The following is a 15,281-nucleotide window of genomic DNA, read 5'->3' as shown; positions in this document are numbered from 1 at the left end:
ATATTTTCAATTTGATTTCTTTAAAAAGTGATGAATTTATCTCAGTTATTTTTTGAATGTGAATTCATTTTATTGGTTCTCTGGTTCTCTGTCCCAAGTCATCAATCACGGATGTAGATAAATATATTACATTTTAGTATTTCCTTTTCAAATTGTGCACACAGTGACAACCAGCCCAGCCGGTTCATCTTTCTATCAGATAACTGACTGACAGACTAATAAAAAGTGAGATAACAGACAGGGAATACAAGGGAGTAGACAGTTTATTTTCCCTTCATATTTTATCCTTTCCTCAAAACGTTTTTTTGATGGGATCCAGCATTTTTCCTTCTGTAGTTATGTTGGTTAGGTTTAGTCACTCTGTGCTGTGTGTTTCTGCGCATATCTCCAAAAAGGCCAAACGGTCCCTTTTCTGTACTCACTCATAGATAGGTCAGCCGGATGGTGAACAGTTTTCAGAACAGTGTGTTCAGTGTTTTACTATTTGCCACATGTTCAAGCACAGCACTGTCCCAAATATTTTTACATACAAGCAGTGAGTCAGACAGTTTATCACATGTTTAAACAGTGCTGTCTGAACTGCTTTGTGTGGCCTCCGCTCCTCTAATGCCAACCTCTCGTCTCGACAGGACTAGCCTTCTCCATAGCTCTCCCTCCCTCTGGAGCGCTCTCCTCAAACACATTCCCACACCATGTATTTGTTCAGAAAAAAATCCCTTTGCATTAGACCACAACAGCTCACCGGAGGCACCCTGCAGTTCCTGGCTCTGATATCGAGTCATCCTCAAGAGCCTCCTCCTTACCTGGAATGCATATTTACTTCTTTTTTTTAGTTAGATAACAGGTACACAGTACTAGCAGATTTAGTATTCTTTAAACTTGTAGTGTGAATGTTGTAGAGTTGTTGAGCATTTAGATTTTGTGAAGTGAACTCACAACACAGCCAGTTAATTTTTTTTTTCTCTTGTTTCGAGTTACATCTTCTAAGATCCTTACATGTTGTCCCATATGCGCTCAAGAAACGCCATGTCTCAAAGGGTTTTTTTCAACCAAGAGTTAAAACTAGACCAGTAATTAACACAGCTGAAACAAGGAACCGCTTGTAGGATTATGTGTTTGCGCTCAGTTTTTTATGTGAGGGAGAAGATGATAGAGGGATGATGACGATGATAGGCACTCAGTAAACACGTGATAAGCCCTTGGTAAATGTTTAGCTAAATAAATGGTTGAGTGATTTAATGACACATTTGAACACATTTACTGATCGTCATGGAGACGGAGATACATCCTAAAACTTAAAAATGCTCTGTTTCAGTGGGAAAAGCACGCAAGTCTTGCATGAACACGTCACAGTTGAAGCATACAGTGCATTGCTTGATTAACTGTGGTTTATTTCCTTCACTTACAGGATATATGTTAATATTAACTAAGGAGTAGCCCAAACAGAGCTGTGGAGCCAGAGAGTTGTTGATATAATATTCGATGAGTGCTGTAATACGAAACCTCTTCACGGGTGTGATGTTCATCGAGCCAGAAACCACAGTGGTTGACACCCCGAATGTATCTTTGACCCCTCCTTAACAGCAAATATCCAATGAAGTATTTTTATGTGACATTCACAGTGGGACATCAAACGGCTCATCCATCTCTGTCAGGACCGCTCGTTGCTCTCGAGACAAGCCAAGATGCCACCTGATCGGGCAATACCATGGCTCACCCTCTGGTTCACCCTCTGGTTCGGACTGTCTGCCGGACTCACAGGTGAGTCCACTCAATGGGACACAAAGAGAGCTGCACATATTAAACTGAACCTTATTGTTCTGCACTATCATAAGTGAACTTATCCTGTGAAGACATGACATTGTATTTTTTATGTGCATATTGGATAATACAAATGTAAACAGGCTGCTTTTGTTAAATATCGTTGTGTGTTTTTTGTTTTTTTTTTACTAACTTAAAGCATGAATGTCTTTCTTTTTTTCAGTCATGGTTCAGAAGGTGACCAAAATGCCAATAATCACAGGTAAATGTTTTTTTTCCAAAGATAAAAGAAAAACAAAATGTATGATTCGAGCTTCAGTGTAATGAAGGTTTTTGTTCGTTTTTCTCTCCGCAAACTAGAGGTGAAAAGCTCTGAGAAAGACCAGTTCTGCAGCACGTGGGGAAACTATCATTTCAAGACTTTTGACGGAGATTTCTTCCAGCTTCCCTTCACTTGCAACTACGTCCTTGCATCCCAGTGTAAGAGTAACTATGAGCTTTTCAATATTCAGCTCCAAAGGCAGGTGATCAATCGGACCACTACCATCAAGAAGGTCACTATGAAGCTGGATGGGGTCGTCGTCGAGTTAGCCGACACTTCTGTCAAAGTTGATGATAAAATGTGAGAAACCTCTTTATTACCCACTGGTTAAAATGACGTTTAATTCAAGATTCAGTTGAACATTAGTCTACACAGTTTCATACAATGTAATGTTTTAGTATCTTATTGGGTTGATTTTCTTATTTGTAGTTATTCATTTATTTTTGTCGTCTCTAGTGTTACCATGCCATTCAACCAGCGTGGCATCTCAATCGGAAGAACCGTGTCCTATGTCCAGCTTGAGGCAAAGCTGGGTCTGATCGTCATGTGGGATGAAAAAGACTCCCTTTGGGTATGTGTATATTCATTGTCTCATCATACTTGCCTCTGCTTGTGTATAAATGATATCTGATGTGTTCTTTAATTTTTTTTGATAACTTACAGATAAGCACATTTACCGAGCTCTGAAAGTTCTACACTTGATTTAGTTTTATTCCTGTTTGAATAATATGAGAATTGACTCAGGTGAATCTGAGATGAGTTGAGATTAATTAAAGAGAAGCAACGGTGACAGCTATATTATACATTACTTCACTGTCTGTTTATTCATAGTTCAGTGTCTTGATCAACACATTTCTTACGTTAATGTCTTTACTGAACTTGACACACTATGTATGTGAGAAAATCTATACAGACCAAAATATTACTAAAGGCAACAGAAAAGGTCAGAGCCTGAGCGCACTTTATGTTTTAGATTTAAGGTTGTCAGTTCTTCCTCTGAGACAGCAGTTTTCAACGGATAAATTATATAATCACATATTAGATTATATGATAATATTATAAATTATGATATGGATGTGTCATGTGTTAAAAACAAAGGTACCAGTGAGCTACTCGGCATAAATTGTGCCAAGATTTCCTCTTTTCTGCCCTTTTTTTCAAATCTAATTTTCACTTGGTTCTAAGGTTGAGCTGGATGCAAAATTCAAGAATCAGACTTGTGGCCTCTGTGGTGACTTCAACGGAGTAAAGATTTACAACGAGTTCATTGAAAAAGGTATTTACTAAATAATACAGCCTTAAACAAACTGCACACAGGCAGTCTTCACATTTTTGCTGAAACCTATGTTCGCTTCTAGGAACAGGGGACACTTTAACTCCTGAAGATTATGGGGATGCCTGGAAAGTCAATGGTCCAACCGAAAAATGTGAAGAAATCCCATCTAAAGCCACAAAGAGCTGTACAAATCAGGTATGTAAAAATGAATTTGCTTCAAATGATTGTGTGTAAATAATTTTTGCTGATACAATTTAAACACATATACTTCGACCCACAGAAAGACCTCTGTAAGAACCTGCTCTCAAGACCGGAATTCCGCAGCTGTCAAGGCCTGATAAAGACTGACTCCTTCCTCAAAGCTTGTGAGAAAGACCAGTGCAACTGTGACAGCAACAGCACCTCATGCTTGTGTTCAACCATATCCGAGTACTCCCGTCAGTGTGCTCATGCAGGCGGGAAACCGCTGGAATGGAGGACCAAACACCTGTGCAGTAAGAACAGCATTTACATGTTGAAGCTTTTTGAATTTATATCTGAAACTCTGTTTTTATCAACTGTTCATTTTTTGTGCTCTGAATAGCAAGAACATGCCCTTTTAACAAGGTGTATCGGGAATGTGGTAGTCCCTGTACTGACACCTGCAGCAACCCTGAGAGAAGCCAGGTGTGTGATGATCACTGTGTAGATGGATGCTTCTGTCCACCAGGTAAGATTAAACATTTTAAAATCAATAAATCAATAAATGTAATTTAAGTATCATTTGTTCAAATAAATATTTAACTTGTGCCGTCAATTACTTAATATGTGCTGCTGTGTTACTGTCAAGTTGTCATAGCGTCATAAGGGGAAATTGTAGTTTTTAGCACCAGGCTAGCACCTGTGTTTCTGTCTTTAGTTGCCTAAGGTTGTTACATTGATTACATTTTTCCTTTTTCTCTCAACACTTATCTTTACACATTTGTGCTGCTACATAAGACTAAAGCTTTTAGCTTTGGCTGCTATCAGTTAGGTGCTAGCATGCAACACTCTAGCTTAATGTGCTATAAATCTAATTGAGGAGCTCAGATACAATGTTTGTTTTTTTTGTATGTTTCATTTGTATGGAGACATGTTCATTTACTGCCATTCATTTTATCTTTGACATTCCTCAAACATAAAACATATAATTTTATTTATGCACGCAAATTATTAATTGAGAGTGCAAATAAATACATTTTCCCCCAATACACCCGCTCAGCACACAAAAAAATATATACTTTGCAATACCCATGTACATGGAAGGCTTTTACAGTATTTCACTGTAGAGCTGTTCCGCTTCGACTAATCGTGTCACTGTGTTTCTTCCAAGGGACCGTCTTTGATGACATTACAAAACTTGGGTGTGTTGCTGTTGAGAAGTGCTCCTGCATGCACAATGGCAAGACATACTCCCCAGGGAAAACAATCTCAAGGCAATGTAAACAATGGTAATCACTTCACTTTAGTCAGTATAATGTTTACAGTTACAACATGTGCCCGTCATGATGGTCTGTCCAGGTGAAGTGACTAAAATCTGTTGACAGCACCTGCACCAAGGGTCGGTGGAGCTGTAAGGATAAGACCTGTCCTGGTATCTGCTCTGTCCTGGGTGGCTCCCATATCTCCACATATGATGAGAAAACATACACTTTCACTGGAGACTGCACATATGTTCTCTCCAAAGTGAGGCATTCAAACTTTAATTCATCCTTTAATTCACAAAAATATGACATAACCTGTAGAAAAATTAATACATTAATAAAAAAAAGAAAACTCTCTGTAACCGAGGGCACTTTTTTCCTTTCTGATTTTAGGAAACTAGTGGGCTTTTCCGTGTCCTTGCTGCCCTGAAAAAATGTGAAAAATCAGATAAGACCACCTGCCTGAGTGAAGTCACTCTGCAATTTCGTAACAGCACGGTAAAATGAGAGTATACTATGGATTTCTCCTAATAAAGTGAAAACATACTCATAGGATTTTCTCTGTTTCATATCTGAGGGAAGGTTGAGTTGTACTCTGTAGTTTTTAACAATCATATTGTCTTCTTTCCCTGCAGCAGAAGATTGTAGTTAAAGCAAACGGACAAGTTTATTACCCAAGTGAGAGAGAGATTGCCAAACTGCCTTTTTTCATGGGTGAGTGAATGGTTATTTTTGTCACTCATTTTTCTGTGAAATAACAGACATAATCAAGTTTTCTCAAATTAAAGCTGTCTGTTCTAATTCATGTGAAAATGTTTTTTTTGCCTGCAGATGACATAAAAGTCTTCAAACCATCAACATTCTTCATTGTAATCCACACTGCCTTTGGGCTTCAACTTGAGATTCAACTCACACCCACCATGCAGGTCTTCATCAAAGCCAGTGTTTCCAATAAGCGAAAACTCGAAGGTTTGTTTCACTTCTTGAGAACTTTTGATTATAGTGTAACACACGATATGAGGAGTATTGGGATGAGCATTAAGACAAAATCATTATCCTCATTCAGGTCTCTGTGGAGATTTTAATGATGTGGAAGCTGATGACTTCAGAACCCACTCTGGATTGGTTGAGGGAACAGCTGGTCCCTTTGTTAATGCATGGAAAACAGAATCAACCTGCCAGGATACGAAAAACAATTTGAAGGACCCCTGCAGTTTCAGCACAGCAAAGGGTAGGTAACAGACCTTATGCTCCAAATTGTTTATATAATCCTTCACAACACTGTACCAGTTAACAAGTCTTTGTTTTCTTTGTAGAGAAATATGCCAAGCACTGGTGCGCCTTGCTATCAGACCGAAACGGGATTTTTTCCAAGTGCCATTCTGAGATAAACCCAGAGGACTATGAAGCTGTAAGCAGGGATTGCATTGTATATGTTGTCTGACATATGTACAATTTTACTTTCTTTCACACGCATCTCAACTATTCATTCTGCCGTTTCTCTCCTTAGGCCTGTATATACGATGCCTGTGCCTGTGAAGACAGTGAAGAATGCATGTGTGCTAGCTTATCCGGCTATGTCCATGCATGTGCCGCTGAGGGTGTTTTACTGAATGGGTGGAGGAACAGCACATGCAGTAAGCTAAACCTAAACTACCAAAGCTGAAACAATGAATTCTATATCTATCATATTCAAACACTGAGTGAATCTGTTCCCTTTCAAAAGAGAAATATATGACTTCCTGCCCATCGACTATGGTGTATTCCTACCAAATGACAAGCTGTGGACGCACCTGCCGTTCTCTCAGTCAGTCAGACTCGACATGTGGGATTAGCTTTACCCCCCTTGATGGCTGCGGCTGTGCTGAAGGAACTTACCTAAATGAGAAGGGAGAGTGTGTGCCAGCCAGTAAATGCCCCTGTGGTGAGGTACCTCCCAAGGAAAAGAAAACTATCAATGGACAAACTTGGTGAGAATTTTCATTTTTCAAAGCAAATAATAAGGCAGAGCAGTCTTGTTTTTGTTTTGTTTTTTTCAGTAGTTAGCTGATGGTCGAGAGGTCACAGGATAGAAGTGAGAGAGAGTGGAGAGAGAGATGGGAAATGACATGCAGCAAAGGTCTCCATCAGGAGGCAAATTGGGAACTTTATTTTTAACTAAAGAAAAGCGACACAAGATTAGTGGATGCTAAGTTGTGGGCAAAGTCCCAGGAGCCAGTTGTGGGTCAACTTTGTGCACTACATATCAGGCTCATCACGGAGAGAGTACCAGTGTTAAGGCATGCAGCTCTCCAAAAAACGAGCTAGCCTGACATTGCTTGCCTTGTACATCGTAGAGATTTTTATCCTCAACTTACCTTTTTAACAGAGGTATGACTAGTAATACGGGAAATTTGGTTTGACTTTAAGTGAAGATTAACCAAAAACAAAAACAAAAACAACCTGGGTATGTTATATGCAGGGGTGTACTGCCCCCCCCCCCCCCCCCCCCCGCCCTTGCTTTAAGTCTAGCTTGTAAGTTGTTCTTCTCAGCAAAGACAATGCATCATTAACTTTATTACTAATCTATTCTCCTGATTAGGCCTGTTGACATTATGCTGTAAGAAACTAAACTGAAAAACTGCTTTGTGTGTCTTACTTAGTTGCGGCTCCTAGATGCAATGGTTTAAATGTATTTTTTTTAAGCCGTATTTTATTGGGTTTAAAGCTCACTTTACACATTTATATTTTATTTTGGGGGTTTTTTCGTACATGAAAATGAAGGAGGTCCTGGTTTTTGACACATTGTTTGTGTGTATTTCCTCTTGCGACATCAGTTTAATCTCAAAAGTCCAAAAACGCAAAAGCATTAGTGAATGGAGGGGTGTAGGGAGAGACGGAAAATTACAAATTAAATTAAAATCTTTGTAACACATGATAAACATTGTGAAATGGTATACTTTAAACCAAACCCTCATGTCCTGAAACTTACCAATTCTTGTTATTGTCTAAACCATACAAAGTTTTGTTTGTGCCTCAACCTTACCAAACAGCAGTATAACAGCATGCTCCAATGAGAGTCCTGCACTCAACCCATGAAGCCACAATGTTTTGCTTAAAATATGGACATTCTTTCTTTCTTGGGAGAAGAAATGATGACCCTGGAACAACATTATTGGGGAAAAACACCAACACTAGACTTTGACAGACCAATGATGGTTCACGTGTACACTGCTTTTTCTCAGTTTGCACTAAAATAGTCCCCAGCTTTCTGTAACCTCCTCTGTTCAGAGAATGCACTGATGGACACAAGATTTTATTGGCATCAATTTAGCCTGTGTGTAGGGACAAAGACCTAACTACCACTGAGAATGGTAAATCCTAAAAAAAAAAAAAGAGCCGTTTGGAACCACTGTCTAACACTCTTTTGCTTGAAAAAAGAATCTGAGCAAAAACCACCAAAAATTAACTACAAAATGTATTTCTATTCTTTGGCCTCCTTGCCTGTTTTTTCTCTGCATTTCAGCATCTGTCACAGTGGAAAGCTGGAATGTAAAGGACCAACCGAAAATGACTGTAAGTACAAATCGCTCAGCACTCAGGAGAGCACTGTGAGTGTAACATCAAGTGTACAGGGATGTCCTTTGTAACTTGCTTTCATTGTCATTAGCATGCAAGGGTCCGATGATTTACTTCAACTGTTCAAGTGCAAAGCTGGGCGTCAAGGGATTAGAGTGCCAAAAAAGCTGCCAAACAGAGGACACAGAATGTGTAAGATTGAAACGCTGGTTCATGATAGTTGTTAAATCTTCTACACATGTATACTAAAGCAGGATGACATGTTGAATACATTGCTTTACGCTGTACAGGAGAGTAAACAGTGTATCTCAGGCTGTGTGTGTCCTGCTGGCCTGCTGTCAGATGGCAATGGAGGCTGCACTGAGAAGGAGCACTGTCCTTGCAAATATGCTGACAAGTACTATAAGTCTGGACAGACAGTAACAATGGACTGCAACACCTGGTGAGCCCTCTAATCCTTTATACACTATTTTGTTTTTCAAATCTGTTTTGTAATGTGACATTACTTCATTGATATAATTCATAGCACTTGCAAAAGTGGAAAATGGAATTGTACAGCTAATAAGTGTGATGGAACCTGCACCATATATGGAGAAGGGCATTACATCACTTTTGATGAAAAGAGATTCTCCTTTAATGGGGACTGCGGCTACATCTTCACGCAGGTATAGAGCAACTTTGTTATGTCTTTTGCGATTTGTGGAAAGCTAGTCTTGGGATACTGACAATAATCAATATCTTGCAGGATTATTGTGGGGGCAATATGAATGGCAGCTTCAGGGTTTTGACTGAGAACATCCCTTGTGGATCAACTGACACCATCTGCTCCACTATTATCAAGCTCTACCTAGGGGTACATTACTCTATTATGTGCATTTAAATGCATTATTTAATGCTGTCTTTGCAGGACTACAAATAAACATGTTTTGTTTCTTTCAGAACAAAGAAATTGTTCTTTCAGAGGAAAATATCAAAGTTATAAAACAAAGCAAAGGGGTGGACATACCCTATCAGGTCCACTCTTTGGGCATATATCTTGTCATTGAGGCAAAGAATGGTCTTATTATCATTTGGAATAAGAAAACAACACTCATGATCAAACTCAGCTCAGCATTCAAGGTGAGCACAAACACAGGTGTTCAGGAAATTGTTGAAGTGGTTGCCAGATTACAAATTAACTATTCCATTTTATCCCAGGGAAAAGTATGTGGTTTGTGTGGGAACTTCAATGGGAATGTCAAGGATGATTTCACCACCAGAAACAAAGTAGTTGTGGTTGAAGGCCTTGATTTTGGAAACAGTTGGAAAACATCAACTACATGCCCTGATGCAAAAGAAATTAAAAATCCCTGCAGTCTGTACTCACACAGGAAGGCATGGGCCTCAAAACACTGCAGCATTATCAAAAGTGAAGTATTTGCTGCTTGCCATTCAAAGGTAAGGACACAGTTGAGCAATGACTCATGACATGAAAACACAAAGTCATTGTAGTCACAAAACTAACCTTATGATGACTTTCTGTATGATTAGATGAATATAATTTAGCCTCATCTTACATTTACATGTACATTTTCCTCCAAAAAGGTGGAGCCGCAGAATTATCATGATGCATGTGTGAGAGATACGTGTGCCTGCAATACAGGAGGAGATTGTGAGTGTTTCTGCTCGGCCGTCGCAGCCTATGCAGCAGCCTGTAATAAAGCCGGAGCCTGCATAAAATGGAGAACTCCCACCATCTGCCGTGAGTGTTGTATTTTTGTGAGGAGATTTCTCTTTAAAAAGACTGTGTATTGTCAGCTTACAGCAGCTTGTTGATATTCCTGTCCTTTGTTTCATTAGCTCTATTTTGTGATTATTACAACCCTGATGGAAAGTGTGAATGGCACTACGAGTCCTGTGGGAAACCCTGCATGAAGACCTGCAAGAATCCCTCAGGAATTTGCTCCAGTAGACTTCCAGCATTAGAAGGTACAAATGAAATAAAAGTGAAGTGGGTATTTCATACTTAAGAGTTTATTAGGGAGAACTTATAGACAGCACATGATTTTGTTTTGGCAAAGCCCACTGGTTAAGGGCAGGTGCTTACCGTCATCTTAACAACCTTTGGTTCACTTTTACCACTCAGAGACTGTCCCAGGGTTTGGGCTTGACTACCTTTCTGTACCTCTTGCATGGTTGTTTTGTGATTTACCGTATTATTTGAATTTTTAAGGTTGCTATCCACGTTGCCCGCCTGAACGATCTTATTTGAGGGAAGATACCATGAAATGTGTGTCAAAGGAGAAATGTGGCTGCTACGACAGTGAGGGGAATCATTACGAACCAGGGGAGCATGTGCCTCCTAGGGAAAAATGCCAGTACTGGTACGACACTTTCCATCTTATTAAGACTGACATTGGAGCAAAAGTTAATAACACTTATTATGCCAGTGGTGTCAAACTGATCCAGTTAAGGGCCATGTGGCTGCAGGTTTTCATTCCAACCAAGCAAGAACACAACTGATCCGAATCAGGTGTGTTCTTGCTTGGTTGGCTGATTGGTTGGCTGATCCAAATCAGGCGTGTTCTTGCTTGGTTGGAATGAAAACCTGCAGCCACATGGCCCTTTACTGGATCAGTTTGACACATATGTATGCTATAAATAAAAAACAAAAGTAGTAAAGCTGACACAATTGAATAATTAATACTGTCATACATTCATGCTGGTAAGCAATATCAAACTATTTCATGATATACCGAATATATGTATATATGGTTAATAAAGTACTGAGTAGTTCATGGTGAAAATAATTACGAATAAGACATTATGGGTTCTAATTTAAAGCATTTTGCAGCACTGCACTGATCACAGTCAAGTGCGTCTTGCCCACTCCATCAGGGGTGTGCCAAATGCATCACCAAAGAAGCATGTGTGATGTTGTGCCAAAACCAACATATGACCCTAAATGTTCATACATTGTGTTAAATCTCTTATTTTGTGCTTATCTTTCAGTGATTGTCATTCAGCAAAAACTGGATGCATTATCCAAGGTGAGCATGGTTATTCCTATTCCTGTGATTGACTATCACAACACAGAGAATAATGGAAAAGTCAATATAACATGTACATTTTAACCATAAACTATTCATGTAATTCTCATGTAAACATTTCTTTTACAGCTTGTGAAGGAACACCTACAACAACCACAGAAACACCTACAACAATCACAGAAAGACCCACAACAAAATCCACAACCACCACTGCAACAATCACAACCACAGAAACAACTGCAACCACACCCACAACAACACATACAACCACACCAATGACCACAACTACAATTACAACCACAGAAACAACTACAACCACAGGAACAACCGCAACAATCTCAACCACAGAAACACCTACAACAACCATAGAAACAGTTACAATTACCACAGAAACACCCACCACCACAGAAACAACTACGACCACACCAACAACCACAGCTACTAGTACAACTACAGAAACACTTTCAACTACAACCACAGAAACACCTACAACCACACCCACAACAAGACCTACGACCTCACCAACAACCACAACTACAAGTACAACCACAGAAACACCCACAACAACAAGTACAACCACAGAAACCCCTATAACAACCACAGAAACAGTTACAACTACAACCACACCAACGACCACAACAATAATTACAACCACAGAAACACCTACAACTACACTAACAACAACACCTACAACAAGATATACGACTACACCAACAACAACAACTACAAGTACAACCACAGAAACACCCACAACTACTGCAACAATCACAACCACACCCACAACAACACCTATAACCATAATAACACCCCCAAGTACAACAGCAACAACCACAGAACCATCCACAACAACACATTCTGACTGCTATGTTTGTAAGTGGTCTAATTGGACAAACAGCGATAAACCTGACAAAGGCAACCCAAATGGTGGGGATTATGAACCCATTGATAACATTCCTGATCTAGATCGAAATGTTTGCAGAAAACCTCTGGAAATAGAATGTAGAGCAAAAGGCTTAGATATTCCTTTTGATGGACTGGGTCAAAATGCAACATGCAATGCAGAAGTTGGACTCATTTGTCGTAATATAGACCAAGGTGTACCTTATTTATGTAACGACTATGAAATACGAGTAAAATGTTGTGTTACAATCAAGTGTGTAACATCATCCCCAACAACAACAACCACAACCACAAGTACAAGTGCAACATCAGAAACACCTACAACAACCACAGAAATAACTTTGACCACACCAACAACCACAACTACAAGTACAACCACAGAAACACCTACAACAACAACAGAAACGGTTACAACTATAACCACAGGAACACCTACAACAGCCACATCCACGGAAACACCTGCGACCACACCAACACCCACCACCACAGAAACAACTACGACCACACCAACAACCACAGCTACTAGTACAACTACAGAAACACTTTCAACTACAACCACAGAAACACCTACAACCACACCCACAACAAGACCTACGACCTCACCAACAACCACAACTACAAGTACAACCACAGAAACACCCACAACAACAAGTACAACCACAGAAACCCCTATAACAACCACAGAAACAGTTACAACTACAACCACACCAACGACCACAACAATAATTACAACCACAGAAACACCTACAACTACACTAACAACACCTACAACAAGATATACAACCACACCAACAACCACAACAACAACTACAAGTACAACCACAGAAACACCCACAACTACTGCAACAATCACAACCACACCCACAACAACACCTATAACCATAATAACACCCCCAAGTACAACAGCAACAACCACAGAACCATCCACAACAACACATTCTGACTGCTATGTTTGTAAGTGGTCTAATTGGACAAACAGCGATAAACCTGACAAAGGCGACCCAAAGGGTGGGGATTACGAACCCATTGATAACATTCCTGATCTAGATCGAAATGTTTGCAGAAAACCTCTGGAAATAGAATGTAGAGCAAAAGGCTTAGATATTCCTTTTGATGGACTGGGTCAAAATGCAACATGCAATGCAGAAGTTGGACTAATTTGTCGTAATATAGACCAAGGTGTACCTTATTTATGTAACGACTATGAAATACGAGTAAAATGTTGTGTTACAATCAATTGTGTAACATCATCCCCAACAACCACAACCACAAGTACAAGTGCAACATCAGAAACACCTACAACAACCACAGAAATAACTTTGACCACACCAACAACCACAACTACAAGTACAACCACAGAAACACCTACAACAACAACAGAAACGGTTACAACTATAACCACAGGAACACCTACAACAGCCACATCCACGGAAACACATGCGACCACACCAACACCCACCACCACAGAAACAACTACGACCACACCAACAACCACAGCTACTAGTACAACTACAGAAACACTTTCAACTACAACCACAGAAACACCTACAACCACACCCACAACAAGACCTACGACCTCACCAACAACCACAACTACAAGTACAACCACAGAAACACCCACAACAACAAGTACAACCACAGAAACCCCTATAACAACCACAGAAACAGTTACAACTACAACCACACCAACGACCACAACAATAATTACAACCACAGAAACACCTACAACTACACTAACAACACCTACAACAAGATATACAACCACACCAACAACCACAACAACAACTACAAGCACAACCACAGAAACACCCACAACTACTGCAACAATCACAACCACACCCACAACAACACCTATAACCATAATAACACCCCCAAGTACAACAGCAACAACCACAGAACCATCCACAACAACACATTCTGACTGCTATGTTTGTAAGTGGTCTAATTGGACAAACAGCGATAAACCTGACAAAGGCGACCCAAAGGGTGGGGATTACGAACCCATTGATAACATTCCTGATCTAGATCGAAATGTTTGCAGAAAACCTCTGGAAATAGAATGTAGAGCAAAAGGCTTAGATATTCCTTTTGATGGACTGGGTCAAAATGCAACATGCAATGCAGAAGTTGGACTAATTTGTCGTAATATAGACCAAGGTGTACCTTATTTATGTAACGACTATGAAATACGAGTAAAATGTTGTGTTACAATCAATTGTGTAACATCATCCCCAACAACCACAACCACAAGTACAAGTGCAACATCAGAAACACCTACAACAACCACAGAAATAACTTTGACCACACCAACAACCACAACTACAAGTACAACCACAGAAACACCTACAACAACAACAGAAACGGTTACAACTATAACCACAGGAACACCTACAACAGCCACATCCACGGAAACACATGCGACCACACCAACACCCACCACCACAGAAACAACTACGACCACACCAACAACCACAGCTACTAGTACAACTACAGAAACACTTTCAACTACAACCACAGAAACACCTACAACCACACCCACAACAAGACCTACGACCTCACCAACAACCACAACTACAAGTACAACCACAGAAACACCCACAACAACAAGTACAACCACAGAAACCCCTATAACAACCACAGAAACAGTTACAACTACAACCACACCAACGACCACAACAATAATTACAACCACAGAAACACCTACAACTACACTAACAACAACACCTACAACAAGATATACGACTACACCAACAACAACAACTACAAGTACAACCACAGAAACACCCACAACTACTGCAACAATCACAACCACACCCACAACAACACCTATAACCATAATAACACCCCCAAGTACAACAGCAACAACCACAGAACCATCCACAACAACACATTCTGACTGCTATGTTTGTAAGTGGTCTAATTGGACAAACAGCGATAAACCTGACAAAGGCAACCCAAATGGTGGGGATTATGAACCCATTGATAACATTCCT

General features: G+C 39.9%; 1 protein-coding gene across 1 annotated transcript in view; it reads left to right on the top strand.

The window, feature by feature from the left end:
• Positions 1-1,665: 1,665 nt before the first annotated feature.
• LOC119024168 (mucin-2-like) overlaps positions 1,666-15,281 on the top strand; it is a 30,799-nt gene continuing 17,183 nt past the window's right edge. The window contains exons 1-32 of the mRNA XM_037106686.1: positions 1,666-1,761; positions 1,985-2,023; positions 2,122-2,383; positions 2,540-2,654; positions 3,269-3,359; positions 3,442-3,554; positions 3,640-3,853; positions 3,943-4,068; positions 4,711-4,828; positions 4,925-5,063; positions 5,195-5,299; positions 5,437-5,515; positions 5,633-5,770; positions 5,868-6,032; positions 6,118-6,212; positions 6,312-6,438; positions 6,528-6,771; positions 8,307-8,356; positions 8,451-8,551; positions 8,650-8,801; positions 8,886-9,024; positions 9,105-9,212; positions 9,299-9,478; positions 9,557-9,796; positions 9,944-10,100; positions 10,199-10,327; positions 10,572-10,722; positions 11,351-11,388; positions 11,518-11,600; positions 11,834-11,928; positions 11,992-11,996; positions 12,046-12,760. Of these exons, the coding sequence (XP_036962581.1) occupies positions 1,686-1,761; positions 1,985-2,023; positions 2,122-2,383; positions 2,540-2,654; positions 3,269-3,359; positions 3,442-3,554; positions 3,640-3,853; positions 3,943-4,068; positions 4,711-4,828; positions 4,925-5,063; positions 5,195-5,299; positions 5,437-5,515; positions 5,633-5,770; positions 5,868-6,032; positions 6,118-6,212; positions 6,312-6,438; positions 6,528-6,771; positions 8,307-8,356; positions 8,451-8,551; positions 8,650-8,801; positions 8,886-9,024; positions 9,105-9,212; positions 9,299-9,478; positions 9,557-9,796; positions 9,944-10,100; positions 10,199-10,327; positions 10,572-10,722; positions 11,351-11,388; positions 11,518-11,600; positions 11,834-11,928; positions 11,992-11,996; positions 12,046-12,760 (4,589 nt within the window). The 5' untranslated portion in view covers positions 1,666-1,685. The remainder of the gene's footprint in view (positions 1,762-1,984; positions 2,024-2,121; positions 2,384-2,539; positions 2,655-3,268; positions 3,360-3,441; positions 3,555-3,639; positions 3,854-3,942; positions 4,069-4,710; positions 4,829-4,924; positions 5,064-5,194; positions 5,300-5,436; positions 5,516-5,632; positions 5,771-5,867; positions 6,033-6,117; positions 6,213-6,311; positions 6,439-6,527; positions 6,772-8,306; positions 8,357-8,450; positions 8,552-8,649; positions 8,802-8,885; positions 9,025-9,104; positions 9,213-9,298; positions 9,479-9,556; positions 9,797-9,943; positions 10,101-10,198; positions 10,328-10,571; positions 10,723-11,350; positions 11,389-11,517; positions 11,601-11,833; positions 11,929-11,991; positions 11,997-12,045; positions 12,761-15,281) is intronic.

The sequence above is a fragment of the Acanthopagrus latus genome, chromosome 8 (assembly GCF_904848185.1).
Source record: "Acanthopagrus latus isolate v.2019 chromosome 8, fAcaLat1.1, whole genome shotgun sequence".
Classification (NCBI taxonomy): Eukaryota; Metazoa; Chordata; class Actinopteri; order Spariformes; family Sparidae; genus Acanthopagrus; species Acanthopagrus latus.
This window is presented reverse-complemented; position numbering and strand designations above follow the sequence as displayed.